Genomic DNA, 25182 nt, shown 5'->3' with positions numbered 1-25182 from the left:
GTATATTTAGAGTACCTTACTGAGTTTAAGGTTTTGTGGAAAGGTACAACATGTCTGATTTGATATTTAAGTGTCACTGTGTCTAGGATAATGTCCAACACATATAGGTACTCAAAAATATTTGTTGAATGAATGACTATCAGAGAGCTTCACAGATTATTTCATTACATTATTTTGCCATGTTATTATAAGAGTAATAGAGTTACACATACATTTTTGTGAATCAGATAGTATATTTTCTAGAATTGGTCTTAAGCCAGGAGTAGAGTACTCCATGCATCAATGTGAAGGGCAGAATGAAAGATGGTGTAAGAATTTTATAATGAAAAGCTTAGGAATTACATATCTGTTAGGAATGGTATCTGTTTTTGGTAATATACAGTCATGAGCCTGTTCTGAAAACGGTAATAGTAAAGATTTGTCTGAGCTTAGGAGTACAATAAATCAGATTGGACGGTTAATGAGCATTTAAAAAAAAATAGAAAGAATGAATAAGACCTAGTATTTGATAGCTTAACAGGTGACTACAGTCAATAATAATTGAATTGTACATTTAAAAACAACCAGAAGACTGTAATTGGATTGTTTGTAAGAAAAAGGATACAGGCTTGTGAGGATGGACACCCCACTTTCCACGATGTGATTATTATGCCTTGCATGCCTACATCAAAACATCTCATGTACCCCACAAATATATATACCTATTAGGGACCCACAAAAATTAAAAAAAAAAAATCAGATTGAACACCCTTACCCCAGTCATTTATATTATTCTAATTATTTGCATTTAATATAACCAGTCTATCAGAACAAGAATTTTGTTCAAATATTTAATAATAAAATTATTGTTAATTTATTTAATGCCACATGAGCTCAGGCTAGTTGGAAGACCAGTTCTTACTGCACTGTAGCTAAAGAAAACATAACTTTGATACATAGTTCTAAGGGAAAGCTTGTTTTTTTCCCCCCTAAATATTTGATTTTGGCTACCTGAAAATGACATCAGCCACAGTGAAAGAAATGTCATTTTGCTCAAGTAAGGCTTGCCATAATACTGAGGTATGCAACAGGGCAATTCTGCAGAATTTTATAGTGTCTTCAGCTTTGCAGTCTGTATGTCACTCTATGAAGACTGAAGCTTCTGTGCCATGAAGTACTTGAATTGCTGATTTGTTTTGGAAGGATATGAGAACAGAAAATATCTATGAAAGTGCCTGGCATATATCAGGCACAAAATATCAAAGCCAAAAATTAGGAGACTAATGAACACATTAAAAAATTACAAGTATGTTTCAAACAGAAGACTAAAGGAAGACTTTATAAGACTATATGGAAGGAAAAATGGAAGGGGATTTGAGAATAAATATGAATGGGTGATTTTATAAATGTATACACAGTTTAATGATAATAAAAAAAATCACTGAGGAGACATAAGTTAGAATATGTTGAAAGTGGTTCCATCTTTGACCTGTGCATGCTGGAAGTTGTGTGGATATTGACCAGACTATCAAATGGGCATTTAACGTAAGACCCTTATTATTGAGTCCTTTATATTTTACATATAATTTATATTTTAAAAAGAGTACTGTAGAAATTAACATTTTATTATATTTTAATAAAAATTCTCCAAGACTTCTAATTCAGCCTAAAAAGAAATATATACCATTTGTGGCTATATAATAATTCAAAACTTACTAAAATTAAGAGACAATTAAAAGGGTAGTATCTAGTGTCAAATAATTTGGAATATTATCAAGTCATTTAAAAAAAGAAACAGCAGAGTTAGGATTTTCAAAGTCCTGGGCCATAAAAACCCTAGTATTCTTATAGTTTATGGATCACTATACTGTTATGAATCCATCTGAGACATGACTTCAAAATGAAAATTCGTAGTTAAAGTGCTTCCAGATTAAAACTGTGAAAGCCATCAGCACATACTGAGGGGTTGGTCTTTTCCACTGTGTTCTTCTAGATTCATGGTTTACATAGTAGGTCCTTCCAAGGATATCCTGCCTCTCTTCCCACCCTGGAGGTAGAGGAGAAGGTTCCTGTTGTTGCTGCAAATGGCAAGCAGCATCTGGTTGGTCCAAAACAACCCAGCCAGGCTGAAAAACACGATGGTAGCAATTAAGTTTATGCATGATTTTTTTAACTTTAGAAATTATATGCTAAAGGAAATTTAAAAAGAGATTTATTATACCAAGTTTTAGAAATTATGCATAGACAGAATTAACAATCCTCAATTTTTAAGACCATAATATATTTTATGATAATGAAGACTTTTTTTTTTTTTTTGCAAAAATGATAACCATTGAAATTTTGTCTAAAATTGTCCAAAACTTTTTCAAAAAAAAAGTTTAAAGGCACCAGCCTGTAAAGTTTCCACCAGGTTCTGCCTGGGAGGCAGAACCAGACCCTGTCTCAAAACAACAATAAAACAGAACTTTAAGACAAATCTATTTAAAATTTTCATAACAAAAAAGTAATGAAAGTATGTGAGGTCACAGATTTAATTAGCCTGATTTCATCATTCTGCATTGTAAGTATATACCAAAACATCACATTGTCCTCCATAAATATATACAATTATTGTTTGTCAATCAAAAATAAAATTTAAAAAAATCTAAAAGAAAAAAAGGACAAAAAATCTTTTAAATAAACAACCATGGAAAGTTGGAAAGCACTGAGAAATTGAGAAGCATAGTTTAAACTACTCGTGTAATCTTAGGCTATTCTCTAAATTATCAGCTGAATGAGGGCAAGGATTATTTCTCATTGGTCATTGTCTTTCCTGCAGAGAAAGCACCTTGTTTATGGTAGAAATCAATAACTATCTGACACATGGAAAAAATCATTAAATAAAGGTCAAACGCATAGAGGGGCAAGATACGGAACGGCAAATGATTTAGAAATAACTGCTACAGTGAATTCTCTAGTGATGGAAAAGTCATTCTGATTCCCTTGTCTGATTTCTCTCTTTCTCCTCCAGACCAAGGCAAGGCATTTTATCAAGTCATAAAACAGCCAAAGAAAGATTTAAAAAAAAAAAATGCACTGGAAGTTTGGTTTCTCAGAGACTAACAAGTGGCAAAATTAACATAAAGCCTTAGTTAGGGCAGTTAAAGTAGGAACTGATAGAAAAGAGTACCAAGAGTTAATGCTTTTATATGAGAAACCTCATAAAAGAAAAGGCAGTTGGTCAAAGATTCTATTAAATACCGATTGGTTAGGAAAGCATTAGAAACTGAAATAAACTGGTGAAGAAAACTTAAAAATGCTCCCAAAAGGACACAAAAGAAGACTTAAATAAAGGAAAGACATAGTTTAATCTTGGCAGTCTCATAGTTTAATCTTTGTGAGACTCAGTCTCACAAAGGTGTCAATTCTTCCCACGTTAATCTACAAATTTACCAAGATTCCAACAAAACTACATTATGATTTTAGAAGAATAGGCCAGGTACAGTGGCTCAGGCCTATAATTCCAGCACTTTGGGAGGCCGAGGCAGGCAGATCACCGGAAGTTGGGAGTTTGAAACCAGCCTGACCAACATGGAGAAACCCCGTCTCTACTAAAAATACAAAATTAGCTGGGCATGGTGGCGGGTGCCTATAATCCCAGCTACTTGGGAGGCTGAGGCAGGAGAATTGCTTGAACTCGAGAGGCAGAGGTTACGGTGAGCCAAGATCACGCCACTGCACTCCAGCCTGGGCAACAAGAGCAAAACTCCGTTTCAAAAAAAAAAAAAAAAAAAAAGATACAAGGCAATTCTCAAGTTCAAATAGAAACATAAACAAGCAGGAATAAGCAGCACAATTTTTAAAAAGAAGAGCAAGAAGTGAAGATCAACCCTACCAGATAAAACATATTATAAATCATATTATAAATGATAACAATTAAAGCTGTGTGGTTCTGGTGCATGCATTGACAGGCAGCTCAATAGATTTGCCCAGAAAGAAACTCAACTTTATAGGAATTTTGGCCGGGCATGGTGGCTCACACCTGAAATCTCAGCACTTTGGGAAGCCGAGGTGGGCAGGTCACTTGAGGTCAGGAGTTTGAGACCAGCCTGGCCAGCATGGTGAAACCCTGTCTCTACTAAAAATACAAAAATTAGCCAGGCATGGTGGCGGGCACCTGTAATCCCAGCTACTTGAGAGGCTGAGGCAGGAGAATTGCTTGAGCCCGGGAGGCAGAGATTGCACCACTGCACTCTAGCCTGGGCGACAGAGCAAGACTCTGTTTAAAAAAAAAAAAAAAAAAAAAAAAAAAAAAATTACTTAGAAAATGGGCACCCCTTTGGAAAAAACTTCACTTGAATCCCTACCTCATGCCTTGTATCAGGAAAAGTTACAGACTGAATAATATCTAAACGTTTAAAAGTGAAACCAAAAAGTATTAATAACAAACTGCTGAAAATTTTAGAAATACATTTTAAGAGTGGGACACTGTTAAGTATGACACCAAACCTTGAAGGCATGAAAGAGAAGATCTATAAATTTGACAACAAAACACCCAAATTTGTGTATGGCCAAAACTACTAACATATATATATGTTATAAAGAGCAAATGACAAAGTGGCAAACATGTTCGGTACTTGGATAACTGACACAGAATAATTTCCTTAGATACACAGAGTTTCTGTTATAGGCCTGGAGATCAGCAGTAAATGACTGTCGTGTGACAGGCAGTGGATTGCTTCCAAGATGGAAGAGAATTCTTCTACGTTGGAAGGCTAGACTTGAAAACGAGGCCTCAGGGAAGAGTTGGGAAGGAAAGGAATGTGTTTTGGTAGCAGGGAGAAATGGATAGGGGGTTTCTGCAGCAAGGTTGATCTATTTTGGCTAGCTCTGTATAGAAGGTGATGGGTAGTGGAGGAGCAAGAAGACAGAATAAATTATTTTGGGAGAAAAGGTCTGGATGGGAATTTCTCTTTCTTTCTTCTCTCTCTCTCCACACGGTCTGACATCCAGGTTGAAGTGCAGTGGTGCCATCACAGCTCACTGCAGCCTTGACCTCCTGAGCTTAAGTAATCTTTCACCTTAGGCTTTAGGTGCATACTACCATGCCAAGCTAATTTTTCATTTTTTTTTTTGTAGAGATGGGGTCTCGCCTATGTTGCCCAGGCTGGTCTCAAACTCCTGGGCTCAAGCAATCCTCCTGCCTTAGTCTCCCAAAGTGCTGGGATTACCAGTGTGAGCCACTGTGCCTAACCTTTCTTCTCTCTTTTTTTTCCTTTTTACCTCTTTTATAAGAATTGTTATCTGTTTTTTTTTTTTCCTTTTTATAGCCCAAATTCCATTCTCTTCTTTCCCTATATCCTCTTACTTTGTCTGCCCATTCATGTTTATCTTCCTTCTTTCTTTTCCTTTCCCTTAAACTATGATAATATAGGATCTAGCATACCTAAAAATTAGTCTTGCATATATTGAATCAGATTGCATTTTTCTGGTTTCAATCCCAAAAACATGTAAGTTAAGTTTTTATATTTTGTGAGAAAATATAAGCTTAACATTTTTTGGTTGAACATAATCATTGATTAATTTCCTTTAAGATTAATACAATTTATTAATAAAATAGTTCTCACTACTGCTGTAAAGGATTATAAAAACACTCAGCACTCGAAAAATGGTACCAAAAGAATATTTCTTTTAAAGCTTCTTAGAGATTTCTCCCTTAAAGGTCTGCTTAATGTATTTATATTATCTGAGTGAATTCAAGAAGAGAAAGAACAAAAATTAATTTAATTAAAGGCTTAAGAAAAACCTATCTTAAATTCGTGGAAGTAGAGTTGTACAATCAAACACTGTTTAGAAAGACTGGATAAAATGCCTCTATACAGTCAATTTTTGGATACCAGGCCTTCCTATTAAATATGTATCAGCTGCTATTCTTTATAAAATAACTTTCTAAGTATCAATGAACCTTATTTAATTTCTAACCTCAAAGCCAATATGTAATCGCTCACAATTTAATCAAGTCAAAGAGGGTCAGGAAGAAAGTATTCAGAGGTACAACCAACATTTTATATGTTAATTTTGTAAAATACATACAACTAAACCTAAAGTTGCAAATGGTACAAAAATCAACCGTTACATAATTATCTATTATAGTCATACTTTACTACAGAATACAAACTACCTAAGAGTGAGCTTCATTTCAAAATTACAATTGTTTTCCTAGTAGAATTTATACAGTCACAAACTAGCTGTCAAAGGACTAGGCAAGACTCCTCTAGTCATTAGCTACACAGAAGGTAAATAAGCACAGATTCATGTGTTTGAATTCCTAGGGCCTTTCATAAATAAACTCCTACACGCTTACATCTCCTGAAATTATAAGGTGCATTCTGAGGGAATTCAAACATTGAGACATGAGACCACAAAATGAAGCGAAGCAGTTCTCTCCACAGAAACTCAACTGTGAATAGGGTCCTATGATGCGTGCATGTGGGCAAAACTTGGAGCAGGTCACTAAATAATGAAACGCTGTTAAATCTTTTTAAGTTACTAAATAAATAATTTTCTTTCTTTACAGCAGATATTCTTCATTTCAAACAGAATTCCATTATGCAAGATACTCTGGTACACCAAAAACCAGGTAGAGAAACTTCTACTGAATAAATACTTGAAAACTTTAAAAATGATTATTATATGAAAATCAGATAAAAATATATAAGAAAAAGTTAATCAAATAAGTGAAGAGAGAATTGAGAAGATAACAAGTTCTTTGGTCACCAAACTAGGGGCTACCTATACTGTGAGTGAACAAAAAAGATTCTTTCTTGGCCGGGTACCGTGGCTCACGCCTGTAGTCCCAGCACTTTGGGACGCTGAGGCAGATGGACGGCTTGAGGCCAGGAGATCAAGACCAGCCTGGTCAACATAGTAAAACTCCGTCTCTACTAAAAATACAAAAATTAGCCAGGCATGCTGGCACATGCCTGTAATCCCAGGTACTTGGGAGACTGAGGCATGAAAATTGCTTGAACCCAGGAGGCAGGAGGTTGCAGTGAGCTGAGATTGCACCACTGTACTCCAGCATGGGCCCCAGAGCAAGACCCTGACTCCAGAAAAAAAAAAAAAAAAAAAGTCTTCCTTCTATCTTTCTATTATTATGGATTTTCTTGCAAAGCAAAATCTCAGTGCATTTAAATTTTCCCAGACAGCTCTGCTGCAAATTCACTACCTGTTCTAGAGCTTTCTTTCTCAAGGTACACGGGCATGTGAGGTAGAGCCTAGCCCCTGGGGAAGGCCCTCAGCTTCACTGTTCTTATGGAGACATAAGCAGGCCCTCAGTCAAAGAGGCAAAAGTGTTAAGCAAGGCACCAAATAAGAAGCCTCCAGAGCGATTTGGCGCCATACGCTGTGTGCTCTGCTTTCAGTAACTGCTGTTGATATGGTCTGGCTGTGTCCCCACTCAAATCTCATCTTGAATTGTAGCTTCTATAATCCCCTCGTGTTGTGGGAGGCACTCAGTGGGAGGTAACTGAATCATGAGAGTGAGTTTTTCCAGTGCTGTTCTCATGACAGAGAATAAGTCTCACGAGATCTGATAGTTTTATAAAGGGCTGTTCCCCGGCACACACTCTCTTGCCTGTCACCATGTAAGCTGTGCCTTTGCTCCTCTTTCACCTTCCACCATGATTGTGAGGCCTCCCCAGCCATGTGGAACTATGAGTCCATTAAACCTCTTTTTAAAGCTTTATAAATTACCCAGTCTCGGGTACTTCTTCACAGCAGTATGAAAATGGACTAATACAGCTACTGAATAAATACTTCTTTTTGATGATAACGTGCTTTCAAAAGGAACCTCAAGGAGCAGGTGTTTTTTTGACCCCTTTCCAAATCATAAATTTTTCTGCTGGAAGAAACCCTCGAGGTCATCTGGTGCCATCCTGTCACTCTGCAAACAAGATCCTGAGGTTCAGAAAAGTTCAATGACTCACTCAGGTCTGGCTAGATAGTGTGCAACTAGGATTCCAGTCTCCAAACCCTATCCAATTCTATTCCAAATACGTATTTTCTGCCTCTTACTTGCTTATTCCAGATGCACGTAACTCTACACAAATCTTGACTTGGACTTTCCTCTCATCCTGTCATCCATGAAAATTGTTCAATTCTACTTGCCGCACATACAGAAGGCTCTTTATTAGATCACTTAAATTCTTCCTGCTCCCTAATTCCCCTCCTTTCCTATGAGCCCTCCCACCATAATAAGAACATTAACAGGACTTAAATTTCATAAAAGAACTCCTAATCAGTGGAGTCTCCTCAAAATGTCCATATATTTAACTTCAAAATACTAAATTGTGTTCTTACTTTAATGGAGAGAATATACAGTTTTAGAAAACTTTGAAAAACTAGATTTATATTCTATTCTCTACTCCTTAACCTTTAAGAAGGCCATCAATAATGGCCATTCATTCGACAGAAATATCCTTAGAGGAAAGACTATTAATGAATGCTTGGGTGAAATAAATGTCCAAGTAAATAATTTTTTATTTACACGTTAACTTCATTCAATAGTTATTGTTCTTCAGAGTACAGTAAAATAAGAAATTAAATGTTTTTTTTAGTTTAACCAAATATTTATAAAATCTCACCTCTAATTCCTCAGCCTGTTCTGCATTATCATCTTCTGAGCCACTGGTTTTAGGCAAATAAGTCATTTTTAGTCTCAGATAACCTTTAACTCTTGATTTGTGACTGTAGAAAAGAAAATAAATATTCATAAAACTTTAACACCAGGGAGAAAAGTATTCAATTCATAAGAGTTTAATGAACACCCACTAGGTACCAGGGGGTCTACAAAGGGAGGTTCAAAAACAAGTTCCAGGGCAGAAGATATCCAGGGAAAGGAATAGAAGGTGGAGAAAAGGGAAACATATATAAATAATTGTTATGCCACAAAGATGATGCTAAGGAAGTTAAGTGAACCATCAGAGACAATGTCAAAGAGAAGCTGGTCTTTGGGTTGGGATTAGGAGATTGGGGAGGATTCTTATCTGTGGCAATAGAGGAAAAGGCATTATGAGTGGAGAAAAGGGCAAGATCCAGGAAACAGGTGGGAAACTGTGGGTGCAATTAAGGAAATGGCAGTAGTTGAGTTTGGCTGGATTACAGGATATGTTAAGGGAACGATAGGAGGTTGGGATGGTCCAGAGGTCAGGCAAAATCAGACAACTTCAGACTTTATTTTGCATATTTTGGTAAATCACTGAGAATTTGGGGGATAGAGAAAGGTATCCTCAGAGATGTGCTTTAGGGATACTAATCTGGCCATATTTTTTTGGATGACAGAAGAGTAGAGGGCAAGGCTTGATAAGTGTCTGAAACCTGCTACATCTCTTTGGCAGCTGTTTGAATCTGTCACACATTAATTTACCTAATCTATTTTTATATTGTATCACCTCTTTGAATAATTAGTTGTCTAAGCTAAAGGCTGCTGCTTGCTGTAGTGATATTTTAAATCTTTTGAAAACCTGTCTTTCACAAGCTGCTGCTGCTGCTTCTTTTTTTTTTTTTTTTAGACAGCATCTCCCCCTGTCGCTCAGGCTGGAGTGCAGTGGCTCAATCATGGTTCACTGCAGCCTTGACCTCCCAGGCTCAGGTGATCTTCCCACCTTAGCCTCCCAAATAACTGGGATTACAGGCATGCGTCACCACACCCAGTTAATTTTTGTATTTTTTTGTAGAGACAGGGTTTTGCATGTTGCCCAGGCTGGTCTGGAATTCTTGGGCTCAAGCAATCCACCCACCTCAGCCTCCCAAAGTGCTGCGATTACAGTGCTTTCATAAGCTTCTAATTTAAGGCTTAATTCTATCTATTGCCCTCATCAATTCTAGCATCCTATGATTTACTTAAGAAATCCTTGCTTGTCTCAGCTCTCTATATAGATTTTTTTTGGAGATGATTTTTACAGATATCAGATATGTAGCAATTACCCTTTGTCTTTCTAGACAAGAGTCCTAATCTTTTTATTCTTTCTTCAAGAGATTACCTACCCCCACTCCCAAGCCTCCCCTAATCTTTTTAGCTCTTCTCTGTATAGTTCTCATGAATTTGGCACATTCAGTGTATCCTTTCCCGAGTAGTCAGTGAAATCCCTGATGCTTATTTCCAAGGCTGCTAATGTGGCTTGTGTCTCCATACTGAAGGAGATGTGAACATTCTGACTTGTGGCTATAAATGATGGATACAGAAAATGTGCTCAGATAATGTTTTGCTGAAAAGTTTCTCTACAATTGTATGTTTCATGTCTTCTCAATTAGAAAAGAAGCCTCAAGGTTTTGACTTAATGGGGCTCAAACAAATTTAGGAATGTAGTCGTACATTTTCTATCTGAATAAAGTTCTTTCTACACTTGCAATAATATTCATTGCAGACAGAAGAAGTAAATTGTATTTTTTAAAGATAAAGAAGCTGGAAAGCATGTGACAAATTGAAAAGCAGGCTGCTAGGACAATCAAATAAGAAAAAACAATTTAGTCATTCCTGATATGCAGATGTCACCATCAGTCTAAAATTAAAAGATGATTTACATTCCAGACATCTACAGAAATTAAATGTGACTTCCTTTATAGAGAGTAAATATTAACAGTCAGTGAGCACTCCTTTTCATTTTGTTTTAATATTTATATTACAAACAGTAACTTAAAAACATCACTTTAAGTGAAAAATTTTACTAAGTTCCAATAGTACCTTTTCAAATGCATTTTATAGTTTAAGAAACAAGACAAATACTGTTGCTTTCACAGAGGTCCTTTCTCTGCTTTAGTCTGACCTTTTTGAGAGTAAATCCACACACATGTTTTGACTAGATTTTACTTGTCAATGTGGTATAGAAGATCAAAAGGAGTTCTGGTTACAGCTTAAATTTAAAATTTTTTGACAAACATCAAGTAACTCTGGAAAAATGGAATTATAAGCATGCTATTTGGGTTTTAAATTCCAGTCTTATGTTATTTTCTCTAAATATTTGAGTCTTCTGAAATACTTTTTAAAGTATACAAAATATAGTTAGGTTTTTCTGAAATTGGCTTTGTGCACGTCAAGTTGGATAATGGTTTTAGATGAATTCATGTTTGTGATTTTTTAAAGCACAGTATGACAATATGACATAAACTTTAAGACAAAAAATAAATATAAAATAATGACAAATTTTAGCCTTCTGGTCTGATAAGTATTAGAAGGACAAATCTTTCCCAAAGGGGTGTGATCACTTTCTGTATTTTCAGAGTGTTTTGCAATGTGCATATAGTACTTTTAATCAGAAATAGCAATGAAGTTTTAAAAATAATAATAATATTTAGAAGTAGCTTATTTACAGAGGTTTAAATCCTGAATTTCTAATGAGGCTACTGTAAGGTGTAAAGAAGAGATAAAAAATTTAATATGCTATTATTTTATACTTACTGACCTTCTTGGGTGAAGAACAAAATCCTTAAATGTATATGGTCTCTCCAATCTTGGATTTTCTGTCTAGAATAAAATAGTGGGTTTTCAAAATATATCTATAACACCAAAAGCATGTACTTTTCAAGAATACTCATGAACTATCACCTAAGGCATAATTTAAGTTGGAAGTGAGAAAAAAAAGTAGCTTTAGTTTATTAAATGCTAACTTGACAGCGCTTTCGCTTTCCTGCCCAAGAGGAATTGCAGCCGGCATCACAACTCATATGAAAACTAGCTGAGCAGGCGGGTTGTGGAGCCAAAGGGAGGGCAGAAGACAATAAGCAGAAAAACAATATAGAGTAGTTACTATGTTGACATCCCAAAACAGTATGGACTATGCACATGTCTGCAGGCTGGCTTGGTTAAAGCACGGAGATAATTCTAGGAGACCAAAAAAGTCAATAGCCTGGAAAGTAAGACTAGATTAAATATATTACTGAAAGCTTATGGTCCTGCATCCTGTTTAAAAAAAAAAAAAAAAAAGATTATGCTCTGGAAAGACTGTAGAGAGCTAATTAATATAACTCAAAAGACTGAAAAAGAAGTATTTTTTCTCTTTCTTTAAAATTCAGCAGCTGTTAGTTTTTATTATTCTTCTCTGATGTTTTGTATTGTTAACTACCCAGTCTGCCTTGAAACTCTTTTCTTAAATTCTCATGACATTATTTTACTTGGTTCTTTTCCTGTTTCCCCTTGTCTGTCTTCTCTTTCTTTTCTGATCCACTCATGTTGACTGAGAGTCAATGGCTGGCCCTCCGTTGCTATCTGTTTTATCAGGAAAATCCATTATTTTCAGAGATTCTGCTGTTGCCTGGACAGTGATAACACTTAATCTTTCTAGTCCCTTTTCCCTACATAACTGATTTTTATCTCTCTGCCAGTAGTCTACTTTAAACTTTCATTTTCTTTGTTTCCTATCAAAACTCTGTCCAACAGTAAATTTTTTGCATTTCAAAACAAAATGGGTTTTCTTCCTCACTTTTCTATATGAGATGCCACTCTTATCTTCCAAGTTCAACTTGCATTATCTTTACTTCTTATTTTCTTAAGCCTCCATGTCAGACATGTGATTCAATAATGTTCTATTTCACAATGTTTCCTGAATCTGTTTTCCTCCTTGCTATATTCTTAGTCCTGATTCTCAGTGTTTTATGTTTCTATTGTCATAAACTACCTTAGTTTTCTTCTGAGAGCTTAGGCACTCCTCATTCTAGTTATTCAGCAGAATATTTTCAACTAATCTTTTTTACACAATGTTTTCACAATGCCAACAAACATCAGAAATTCTCTATTTCTCACTGGGGTTCATGTATGGAAATCTTAAAGAGAAAATGGAAACGGAAAACTGAAATGAGTTTTTAGAAAACAGTATGTTTAATAAATAAAAGTAGTATACATGTGATAAATCAATTATTTACATTACCTATATTGTATATATGTAAGTATTTATTAAATTAAAAACATAAACACAAAAGGAAAATCATGGGCACCTATACCAACCGGTAATGGATAAAGTGGAACATCCACTTGACCTAGGAAATCATCTCTTGTCTATAAGAGAAACAAGAAAAAATACGATTAGTAAGATGCTCAATTCCTTTAGAAGATTTTGATGAGACAGTGCCACCATTCACAGAAAATGTAGAATTTTTTAAATTCAATCCTATGCAGCATCAATGGAAAATAAAAAGCAATGTGTTACAACTTCTGGTAATGGCAGAGTAGCATACATTAGATTAATCCTTCTGCAGATAACCATTATATTCTGTGACAAAATACTAAAAGAGCTATTTGAAAGTACAACAGAATAACCCAAAACAAGCAGAAACTGGAGAGATGTCAATCCTTGAAAGAAGGAACTACACGAGGTAGGATTCAGTATTTACATGGCTTTTCCTCTAGTAGTATTCCACAGTCCACATAATGCAGACAAGCCTAGAACTTAAGCTGAAATCTGCACTATTACTGGCTTGAGGAGTCAGAAGGCCTAGTTTGGGGTTGACAGCATATCTAGAAAAAGAGGAGAAAAATCCCAGAAAAAAAGAAGCCACCAGAGTTCTTCCAAATCTATATATAAACCCTTACCCACATCCCTAGTTTTACCCTGAACTGAACAGGTGAAAGTCAACAGCTGGAAGATTGAGAGGGCTCAGCATTGATTTCAGTTGATCACCAAAGGGAAGCAGAATTTGGAATTGAGCTATGTTAACTTGCTGGAACAAAAATCAACACCGGGCATGGTGGCTCACACCTGTAATCCCAGCACTTTCGGAGACCGAGGTGGGCAGATCACCTGAGGTCAGGAGTTCTAGAGACCAGCCTGGCCAACATGGTGAAGAAACCTCATCTCTACGAAAAATACAAAAATTAGCCAGGTGTGGTGGCACATGCCTGTAATCCCAGCTACTTGAAAGGCTGAGGCAGGAGAATGGCTTAAACCCAGGAGGCAGATGTTGTAGTGAGCCGGGACCGTGCCACTGAACTCCAGCTTGGGTGACAGAGCAAGACACCATCTCAGGAAAAAGAAAGAAAAGAGAAGAGGAGAGAAGAGAAGAGAAGAGAAGAGAAGAGAAAAAATCAACACACCTCAGGCAAATATAGTAACATTCACTGTCTGTTTGTTACTATATTCACTGTCCAGCCTACAATAAAAAAATTACTAGACATGCAAAGAAATAAAAAAAATATGACCCAGTATCAAGAGAAAAAGTAATTAACAGAAATCAGTCACAAGATGACGCAGATCATTGAATAAGCAGACAGGGAAAATAAAGCAGCTATTATAAAGATGTTCAAAGGACTTAAAAGAAAAATAAGGTCATAATGAATGAAAAGATGGGGAATCTCAGCAGTAAAAGGGAAACTAAAAATGAATCAAATGCACATTTTTATTTTATTTTATTTTATTTCATTTTATTTTCGAGACAGAGTCTTGCTCTGTCCCCCAGGCTGGAGTGCCGTGGTGCAATCACGGTTAACTGCAACCTCCACCTCCTGGGTTCAAGTGATTCTCTTGTCTCAGCCACCCAAGTAGCTGAGATTACAGGCATGTACCATGCACCACCATGCCTGGCAGATTTTTGTATTTTCAGTAGAGACAGAGTTTCACCATGCTGACCAGTCTGGTCTCAAACTCCTGACCTCAGGTGATCCGCCTGCCTCAGCCTCCCAAAGTGCTGGGATTACAGGTGTTAACCACCATGCCTGGCCAAATGTATTTTAGAACTGAAAAATATAATACATGAAATAAAAAAATTCACTAGATGGGTTTAAAAGATGATGGAAGATGACTGGAGAAAAGTATCATGAACTTGAAGATACAGAGACAGAATTTATCTAATATGAAAAATAAAGGGAACTTGCAGAAAAATTTCAAGCATTCTGACATATGTGTGACTGGAGTTCCATAAAAGGGGATGGGTAATAGGGCAGAAAAATATTTGGGGGAAAAAACAGCCAAAATATTCACACATTTAGAAAAACACAAGCTGAGACAGTCAATAAAGTCAGTGAACTGAAGCAGGATCAACATAAAGAAAAATGGGTAGGCACATCATTGTTAAATGCTGAAAACAAAAAAGATAAACAAAATCTTGAAAGCAGCCTAATAAAAACAATACATTACACACAGGAGAATAAGAATACAGATAATGGTTGACTTCTCATCAAAAATAATGGAAGCCAGAAGACAACTGAATGATATCTATAAGTGCTGAAATGGAAAATGTACCAAGAATTCTATATCTAGCAAAAACTATCCATCAAAAAGGGAAGGAAAATCAAGATACTATTGGATAAAGTTGAGATAATTTGTCACCAGCAGACAAATTGTTGGCACTACAGAATATGCTACAGGAAGTTCTTCAGGCTGAGGATAAGTGGCACCAGATAGAAGTTCAGATCTAAAGAGAGTAGTAAAGAGTACAGGAAAATGGTAAACATGTGGGTAAGGTTTTTTGTTTTTTGTTTTTTTTTTTAAGGTACCTTCTCAATCTTTGTTTAAAATACATGTAGATGTAATACAAATGACAGCATTGCGCACAAGATAGGTGGAATAATCAAATCTATATTGTTGCAAGATTTACATTTTATATAAAGTGGTATGATTGATATGTTAATCATTAATTGACTGCAGAGCTAAAAAGCACAGAGAAGAGTTAAAATGGAATATTGCAAATATTTGACTAACTCAAAATAAGGCAGGAAAAGAGAAACAAAGAAACAGATGAGATGAACAAAAATAAACTGCACATTCTGAGAGCTAAATCCAGCCATATAAATTATGACAAACAGTCCAATGAAAGACACAGATTGTCAAGCTGAATAAAAATGCAAAACCTAATCATATGTTGCCTATAAAAGACATCTATCATTATTATTTAAAAATATTTTATTAAATATGTTTCTTTTTTTCACTTTTTTGCTTTTTTTTTTTTTATGAAGAGATGGGGTCTTGCCATCTTACGCAGGATGGTCTCAAATCCTGGGCTCAAGTGAGTCTCCTGCCTTGGTGTTTCAAAGTGCTGGGATTACACGTGTCAGTCACTGTGTCCAGTCAACTTCCCATTTTAAAATAATTTCAGATTTAAAAAAATTGCAAAAATACTGCGAGAGAATCCTCATATACTTTTCACCCAGATCCCCCAAATGTTAACATCTTAAATAACTATATTATAATGATCAAAACCAGAAATACTATTAACTGCTCTACAGACTTGATTCAAAATTCACCAGTTGTCTGCCTAATTTTAGTCCAGGGTCCAATTCAGATTCACATATTGCATTTGGTAGTCCTGTCTCCTTAGCTTCTCTTCTTTTAATCTGGAAAGTACCTTAGTCTTTCTTTGTCTTTTAAAATCTTGACATTTTTGAGCAGTACTGACTAGTTATAGAACATCCTTCTAAGATTTCTTCATGGTTGACTTTAGATTATGTATTTTTTGCAAGAATAGCATAAAGGTGATGCTTGTGCCCTTCTCAGCACATCATATCAGGAGGCACATGATACTGATTTGTTGTATTGCAATGATATTAACACTTCAATCATTTGGTTAAGGTGCTGTCGTCCATGGTTCTCAATATCTTCCCCTTTGTAATTAACAGTATCTTGTAGGAAAAGCCTTTGAGGATACGTAAATAACCTATTTCTCATCATACTTTTTCTCACAAACTTTAGCATCCATTGATGATTCTTGCCTGCAACAATTATTACTGTGGTGCTTGCCAAATGTTGACTTTCTATTTCTACTATTTCTATTTTATATTAATTAATTATAATTCTGCTGAAATAAAGAATTTTTCCCTTCCTCCCATTTATACATTCAGCCACTAATTTATATTATCATAGGCTCATTGATATTTATTTTTTATTATCTTATAAGATATAATCCATTATTGTCAATTTTTTTTTACTCAAATTGTCCCAGATATGGTCACTGAGAGTCATGTCAGGTTAGTTTTTGTACACTTCTGACATCTTCTCAATTTTTTTGTGTATTTCCTTACTTTTTGGCACCACAAAATGTTTCAGGTTCAGCATATACTTTTCTTATCCCTGCTCTACAATCAGCCACTTCTCCAGAGAACTCTGATAAATTTTACTGGATAATCAGATTTAGACATAAAGATCTGGGTTCAAGGTGCTTGTCACTGTTAGGCTCAAGAGATGAACTTTAAATGCAAATACACAGATAAATTGAAAATAAAGGTATGGAAAAAATAATCAGGTATACAGTAAGTATAAGTGGCTATAATAATATCAGAAATTAGACTTCATGATGAGGAGTATTGCCACAAATAAAAAGAAACATTTTACAATAATAAAGAGATCAATTTATAAAATATTACTATAAGTCAATAATATGAATCAATAATAAACAGAAAAACTATCCAATTAAAATGGGCATAAGACCTGAACAGATATTTCAAACAAGAAGATAAATAAATGGTAAATATTACTCTCTTATAAAGTTAAACATATACCAGTATATGACCAAGAAATTCTACTCCTTGTATTTTCTTAAGAGAATAAAAACAAATATCCTCTAAAATACTACTCAAGAATGTTCACAGAATTTCATTCATAATAGCCTAAACTGGAAATAACTCAAATGTCCTTTGAAAGATGGAACTGTGGTATATGCAATTAGTAGAATTACTCAGCAATGGAATGAAATGAATGGATATACAAAATAACACAGATAAATCTCAAAGAAAAGTGTTTTTCTGTTTGCTTGTTTTGTTTTCTTGAGATGGAGTTTTGCTCTTGTTGCCCAGGCTGGAGTGTAAAGGCGCGTTCTTTGCTCACTGCAACCTCTGCCTCCCTAGTTCAAGTGATTCTCCTGCCTCAACCTCCCGAGCAGCTGAGATTACAGGCGTGTGCCACCACATCCAGCTAATTTTTTGTATTATTAGTAAAGACAGGTTTTACTATGTTGGCCAAGCTGGTCTCAAACTCCTGACCCCAGGTGATCCACCCACCTTGGCCTCCCAAAGTGCTGGGATTATAGGTGTGAGCCACGACACCTGGCCAGAAGAGTTTAATTATAAAAAGAAGATACCAAAGAGTACATGCTGTCCTATTAATTTACATGAACTGTAAAAGAAATATAAAAGGGAGACTGGAAGAGTAGATGACAGCAGAGAGAGAAGTGAGAGAGTAAGTGAAAGTCCTAATACCGAACAGTAAGTACCTCTCCAACTCCTCTGTTTCACTTGGCTTCTAAAATACTGGCAGACAAACATACACCTGCCAGGAAAGAAAATTCCTCTCTGGAACAACTAAGTAACCCAATGAGACAGACTTATAGATATTAAATCCTGGAAGTCTTCCAACAAAATGACTAATTCTCTCTGCTCACCCCAAAGTGGAGTCTACTAGTCAATAGATGCCCATGAACAAAATCCTTCCAATAAATACTGGAATCTTACACATTATGGACAGTTAAGGACTACTAAATATTTGGGGAAAGTTTATAACACGAAACACACAGACCTAAATGAGAGATGGGAGTCTGATGAATAAGAATTAAGTCAAATTCCAAGAAAAATACCTCAGAAAAACTGTAATATTCCGAGATAAGAGGAGATAAACCATCTGTCAAACAAGACAGAAGGCTGCAAAAAAAAAAAAAAAAAACCAGAGGACAAGAAATATCTCGTAGAAATACAAAATATAACTCAAATAAAAACTTCAAGATAGAGTTAGAAGATAGAGTTTTAAAAATTCTCAGAAAGTAGAACTAAAAGACAATAGACTATAGGATTCTTCAAATAAGGAAATTACAGGAGAAAATTCAAAAGTCAACACTGAAATAATAGACATTCCAGAAAGAAAAGAGGAAAGGGAGGACATTATTAAAAAAGCATTTTAAGTAACTTTGCTTGAACTCAAGGAAGAGAATATTAAAACTAAAAAGGGCCGGCGGGGAACGGTGGCTCTTGCCTGTAATCCCAGCACTTTGGGAGGCTGAGGTGGGCAGATCATGAGGTCAGGAGTTTGAGACCAGCCTGACCAACATGGTGAAAACCCATCTCTACTAAAAATACAAAAATTAGCAAGGCGTGGTGGTATGTGCCTGTAATCCCAGCTACTCAGGAGGCTGAGGCAGGAGAATTGCTTGAACCCAGGAGGCGGAGGTTGCAGTGAGCCGAGATCACACCATTGCAATCTAGTCTGGGCAACAGAGCAAGACCTGTCTCCAGAAAAAAAAAAAAAAAAAAAAAAAGAAAAAAAAGGCCCACTGAATATTAGGCAAAGTACATGAAAGAAGAAAAAGACTTGCTGCAAGGCACATCACTGTGACATTTCAGAGCACCAGAGATAAAGAAATTCTAAAAGCTTGGAGAGTAACAAAGTAGATAATACACAAACCTGAAAGATAAGAGAGTAATTCCTCCAAAATAATGAAACACAGATATTTCTTTCTTTCTTTTTTTTTTTTTTTTGAGGCGGAGTCTCGCTCTGTCACCCAGGCTGGAGTGCAGTGGCGCGATCTCGGCTCACTGCAAGCTCCGCCTCCCGGGTTCCCGCCATTCTCCTGCCTCAGCCTCCCGAGTAGCTGGGACTACAGGCGCCGCCACCACGCCCGGCTAATTTTTTTGTATTTTTAGTGGAGACGGGGTTTCATTGTGTTAGCCAGGATGGTCTCGATCTCCTGACCTCGTGATCCGCCCGTCTCGGCCTCCCAAAGTGCTGGGATTACAGGCTTGAGCCACCGCGCCCGGCCACACAGATATTTCTTAAGTAGAAATCCACATTCAGAAAAACTATCTTTTTCAATTATGGTGGTAGAATAAAGACATTCTCAGTTATTGGTATTTTCAGGGAGGTAATGGAGGATATACTTCACCAAAATGAGGGAGTGTGCCATGATATGGAAGATGCAGGGGATTCAAAATAGGAGAGAAGCAAAGAGGAATCTCAGAAAGACAGGGAAAAGAAGCCTCTGAGTAACAGTTACCTAACACCTAGACAGCAGCCAGTGCATACTGGAGCAGGAAGACAGCTACAAGAGAGATGTTTCCTAGAAGAGTAGGGATAATCATATCTACTAGTAGGGTTTTGTGAGAATTAAATAAGAGAATACAAAGTGCCTTGCATAATACCTAGCACACAGTAAGTATTCAATACATGTTAGCTTATACATATGTACACACACACACATACATATACACATACACACACACACACACACACATATATATATTTTTTGAGACAGAGTCTCGTTCTGTCGCCCAGGCTGGAATGCAGTGGAGCGATCTCAGCTCACTGCAACCTCCGCCTCCCGGGCTCACGCCATTCTCCTGCCTCAGTCTCCCAAGCAGCTGGGACTACAGGTGCCTGCCACCACGCCCGGCTAATTTTTTTGTATTTTTAGTAGAGACGGGGTTTCACCATGTTCGCCAGGATGGTCTCGATCTCCTGACCTCGTGATCCGCCCGCCTTGGCCTCCCAAAGTGCTAGAATTACAGGTGTGAGCCACCGCGCCTGGCCAGCTAATATATATTTAAAATACTGGCGTATACAATGAAATCCCTGTTCCCCTTTTCCTGGACCAGTATGTGGACATTTCAAACAGGTTTATACAAGAAAAGGAGTACGGTTGGAGACTGAGGCCTAACAAATTAGCCTAGTTTAATGCCGAATTCCTATACTAGAACATGAGTTGATGATAATTTTTGAAATGAGTAAGTTAGCTTTTAATGACGTTTTCAAGGCTATATGTAAGTGTAAGTTTCTTTTCTTTTCTTTTCCTTTTTTTTTTTTTTTTTGAGATGGAGTTTTACTCTTTTTGCCCAAGCTGGAGTGCAATAGCGTGATCCTGGCTTACTGCAACCTCCACCTCCCGGGTTCCAGCAATTCTCCTGCCTCAACCTCCTGAGTAGCTGGGATTACAGGTGCACGCCACCACTCCCGCCTAATTTTGTATTTTTAGTAGAGACAGGGTTTTATCATGTTGGCCAGGCTGGTCTTGAACCCCTGACCTCCAGTAATCTACCCACCTCGGCCTCCCAAAGTGCTGGGATTACAGGCGTGAGCCACTGTGCCCAGCCAGTATGTTTCTTTATTCCTGTTTTTATTACAAGCAGATGTTATACTTCATAAGTCTGATCTTTAAGAAGTTCTAAGTAGGTCGGGCACGGTGGCTCACGCCTGTAATCCCAGCACTTTGGGAGGCCGAGGCGGGCGGATCACAAGGTCAGGAGATCAAGACCATGGTGAAACCCCGTCTCTACTAAAAATACAAAAAAAAAAAAATTAGCTGGGCGCGGTGGTGGGCGCCTGTAGTCCCAGCTACTCAGGAGGCTGAGGCAGGAGAATGGCGTGAACCCGGGAGGCGGAGCTTGCAGTGAGCCGAGATGGTGCCACTGCACTCCAGCCTGGGTGACAGCGCGAGACTCCGTCTCCAAAAAAAAAAAAAAAAAAAAGAAGTTCTAAGTAAATAAGTAAAATATAACAAAAAATAGTAAAATCTCAACCAGGATGACTGAGGAATGAAATATTTTGAGTAACTGAATTATCTAGTTAATTTAGGTTTCAGCTAATCAGATTTTTAAAAAAACTTTTTTTTTTTTTTTTTGGTTTAGTCTTATTAGATAGCCCTGTCCTGAGTAAACAGAATACACTGAACATCTGTATGCCTGATGATTTGTGACCTTGCAGTGCTTAAAAAACATAGCTGTGATCAACTGTCACTAGAGTAATACAGGCACAGAACAGGGTTTCTCAGTTTAGGCACTACTGACAATTTGAGCCAGATAATTTTGTTTGTTTGTTTTTGTGGGGGCTGTCTTGTGCACTGAAGGGTATTTACCAACATTCCTGGCCTCTACCCACTGTGTGTCAGTAGTACCCACCCTCCAGTTATAACAACCAAAAACATTTTCTGGCTTTGCCAAATATGCCCTGGGTGGCAAGATCATTCCTCATTAAGAACCACTGCTACAGAAGGTATAAGACCAAATCTTCCAACAAATGTGCAGAAGTCTCTCCCTAATTTTGGTTTTTAAAAGTAACAGCTTTTAGGTAGGAAGTGGAGCAAGATAAGCAAATAGAAGCCTCCACTGATCATCCTCCCTGCAGAAACACAAAATTTAAAAATGACACAAAAACACCTTCATAAGAACCAAAAATCAGGTGAGCAATCAGAGTATCTAGTTTGAACTTCACATCACTGAAAGAGGCACTGAAGAGGGTAGGAAAGACAGTCTTCAATTGATGACACCCAGCCCCTCCATCCCCTGGCAGTGTCTGCATGGCATGGAGAATCTGTGCACTTGGGGCTGGGAGAGCTCAGTGACGGTGGGACTTCGCATTGGAACTCAGTGCTGCATCGTCACAGCGGAAAGCAACACCAGGCAGAACTTAGCCATGGTCCATGAAGGTGGCATTTAGATCAGCCATAGCCGGCAGAGAATTGTCCATCCTAGTGGCGGCAGCTTGAGTTCTGACAAGCCTCACCACTGTGGGCTAAAGCACTCTGGGGTTCTAAATAAACTTGAAAGGTAGTTTAGGCCACAAGGACTGCAATTCCCAGGTAAGTCCTAGTGCTGTGCTGGGCTTGGAGCCAGTGGACTTGGGGGGCAGGTGATCTAGTGAGACACCAGGAGGAGCGGCCAAGGGAGTGCGTGTGCCACCCCTACACCAACCCCAGGCAGTGCAGCATGCAGCTCTGAAACTCCTTCCTTTCGCTTGAGAAGAGTAAAGAGGACTTTGTCCTACAACCTGGATACCAGCTCAGCCATAGTAGGCTAGGACACCTGCTGACTAAGCCTTAGGCCCTGAATAATCAGCAGCAGTAGCCAAATAGCATACATCGTGGGCCTTAGGTGAGACTCCAGACATACAGGTTTCAGGTGAAATCCAGCACATTCTCAGGTGTGTTGGCTATAAGGAGAGACTCCTTCGGCGTGAGAAGAGTAGAGGGAAGAGTAAAGAGGACTTTGTATTACAGTTTAGGTATCACCTTGGCCACAGTGGGGTAGAGCACCCAACAGGCTCTTGGGGTCCCTGATGCCAAGGCTTGGTTCTTGGATGGCATTTCTGGACCTTCCCTGGGACAGAGGGGAGCCCACTTCCCAGAAGAGTGAATTCCAGGCCTGGCAGCATTCATCACCAGCTGACTGAAGAGCCCTGGGGCCTTGAGTGAACACTGGAGGTAGTGTGGCAGTACTCCCCATACTCTTGTGGCAGGAGTGGCCATGGGAAGAATCTGCCTTTGGAAGGAGAAGGGAGGAATGGGAAGGACTCTGTCTTATGATTTGTGTGTCCACTCAGCCGCAGCAGAATAGAGTATAAGGTAGATTCCTAAGCTTTCTGACTCCAGGCCCTGAGTTCTAGATGGCATCTCTGAAGGCACTTTGGGCCCAGGGTAACTTGCTGCCCTGAAGAGAAGGTCACAAGCCTGGCTGACTGTAGAGCCTTAGGGCCTTGGAGCAAATAGAGGTGGCAGCCAGCGAGTGGTTACAGCAGGCCTTGGGTGAGACTCAGTGCTGTGCTGGCTTTAGGTTTGACCCAGTGCAGTCCCAGTGGTGGTGGCCACGGGGATGCTTGTGTCACCCCTCCCCTAGTTCCAGGCAGCTCCATACACAGACACACACACACACACACACAGAGAGAGAGAGAGAGAGAGACAGACAGACAGACAGAGAGACACACACACACACACACACACACACACACACACAGAGAGAGACTTTGGGAGAAAGTAAGGGAGAAGAACAAGAGTCTCTGTCTGGTGGTAATCCAAAGAATTCTTCCAGATGTTATCCAAGACCACCAAGGTGATACTTCTTCCTTTTTTTTTTTTTTTTTTTTTTGAGACAGAGTCTCGCCCTGTTGCCCAGGCTGGTGTGCAGTGGCATGATCTTGGCTCACTGCAATCTCCACTTTCTGGATTCAAGCAATTCTCCTGTCTCAGCCTCCCAAGTAGCTGGAATTACAGGCACCTACCACCATGTCTGGCTAATGTTTGTATTTTTAGTAGAGACTGGGTTTCACCATGTTGGCCAGGCTGGTCTTGAACTCCTGACCTCAAGTGATCCGCCCACCTTGGCCTCCCAAAGTGCTGGGATTATAGGCATGAGCCACCATGCCTGGTCCCAAGGTGGTACTTCTATAAGTGCAAGAGTCACAGCACTACTGGGCTTGGAATGTTCCCTAACACACATATGGCTGCAGCGACCAAAACTTAGATCACAACACCCAAGTCCCTTTGAATACCTGGAAAGCCTTCCCAAGAAGGATGGGTAAAAATAAGCATAGACTGTGAAGACTATAATAAATACCTAACTTTTCAATGTCCAAACATTGGCAACCATCCACAAGCATCAAGACCATCCAGGAAAATATGACCTCACAGAATATGCTAAATAAAGCACCAGGGACCCATCCCAGAAAGAGAGATACATGTGACCTTTTAGACAGAGAATTCAACATAGCTGTTTTGAGGAAACTCAATGAAATTCAAGATATACAGAAAAAGAATTCAGAACCCTATCAGATAAATTTAACAAAAGAGACTGAAATAATTAAAAAGAATCAAGAAGAAATTCTGGAGCTGAAAAAAGCAACTAAAATATTGAGTAATGCATCAGAGTCTGTTAATATCAGAATTTATCAGGCAGAAGAAAGAAGAGTGAATTTTAAGACAGGCTATTTGAAAATACACAGTAAGAGGAGACAAAAGAAAAACAATAAAAAACAATGAAGCACACCTACAAGATCTAGAAAATACCCTCGAACGGGCAAATCGAAAAGGTATTGTCCTTTAAAGAAGTAGAGACAGAGATTGAAGTAGAAAGTTCACTCAAAGGGATAATAACAGAGAACTGTCCAAACCTAGAGAAAGAGATCAATATTCAAGTACAAGAAGGTTATAGAACACCAAGCGGGTATGACCTACATAAGACTCCTCAAGATATTTATTAACCGAACTCCCACAGGTCAGGGGTAAGAACGGATCCTAAAAGCAGCAAAAGAAACAAGTAATACACAGTGGAGTTCTAAAGCATCAGGCAGCAGACTTTTCAGTGGAAACCTTATTACCTAGGAGATAGTGGCATGACATTTTAGAAGTGCTGAAGCAAAAGAAGTTTTACCCTACAATAGTGTATCTGGTGAAAATGTCCTTCAAACATGAAGGAGAAAAAAAGACTTTCACAGACAAACAAAAGCTGAGGGATTTCATCAATACCAGACCTGTCCTACAAGAAATGCTAAA

At 38.0% G+C, this 25182-nt stretch overlaps 1 protein-coding gene across 3 annotated transcripts in view; it reads right to left on the bottom strand.

Moving 5' to 3' along the window:
* Positions 1-25182, bottom strand: part of LOC105493093 (NEDD4 E3 ubiquitin protein ligase) — a 167428-nt gene that overhangs the window by 35985 nt on the left and 106261 nt on the right. For 2 of the 3 annotated variants that reach the window (XM_071066808.1, XM_071066806.1), the window contains 4 exons: positions 12959-13009; positions 11421-11482; positions 8604-8706; positions 1939-2105 (listed from right to left, as the gene is read on the bottom strand). In XM_071066808.1, the coding sequence (XP_070922909.1) occupies positions 1939-2105; positions 8604-8706; positions 11421-11482; positions 12959-13009 (383 nt within the window). The remainder of the gene's footprint in view (positions 1-1938; positions 2106-8603; positions 8707-11420; positions 11483-12958; positions 13010-25182) is intronic. The other variant, XM_071066807.1, reaches the window with a different exon arrangement.

Source organism: Macaca nemestrina, chromosome 7 (genome assembly GCF_043159975.1).
Source record: "Macaca nemestrina isolate mMacNem1 chromosome 7, mMacNem.hap1, whole genome shotgun sequence".
Classification (NCBI taxonomy): domain Eukaryota; kingdom Metazoa; phylum Chordata; class Mammalia; order Primates; family Cercopithecidae; genus Macaca; species Macaca nemestrina.
The sequence above is the reverse complement of the archived record's forward strand: the minus strand, read 5'-3'. Positions and strand labels throughout refer to the sequence as shown.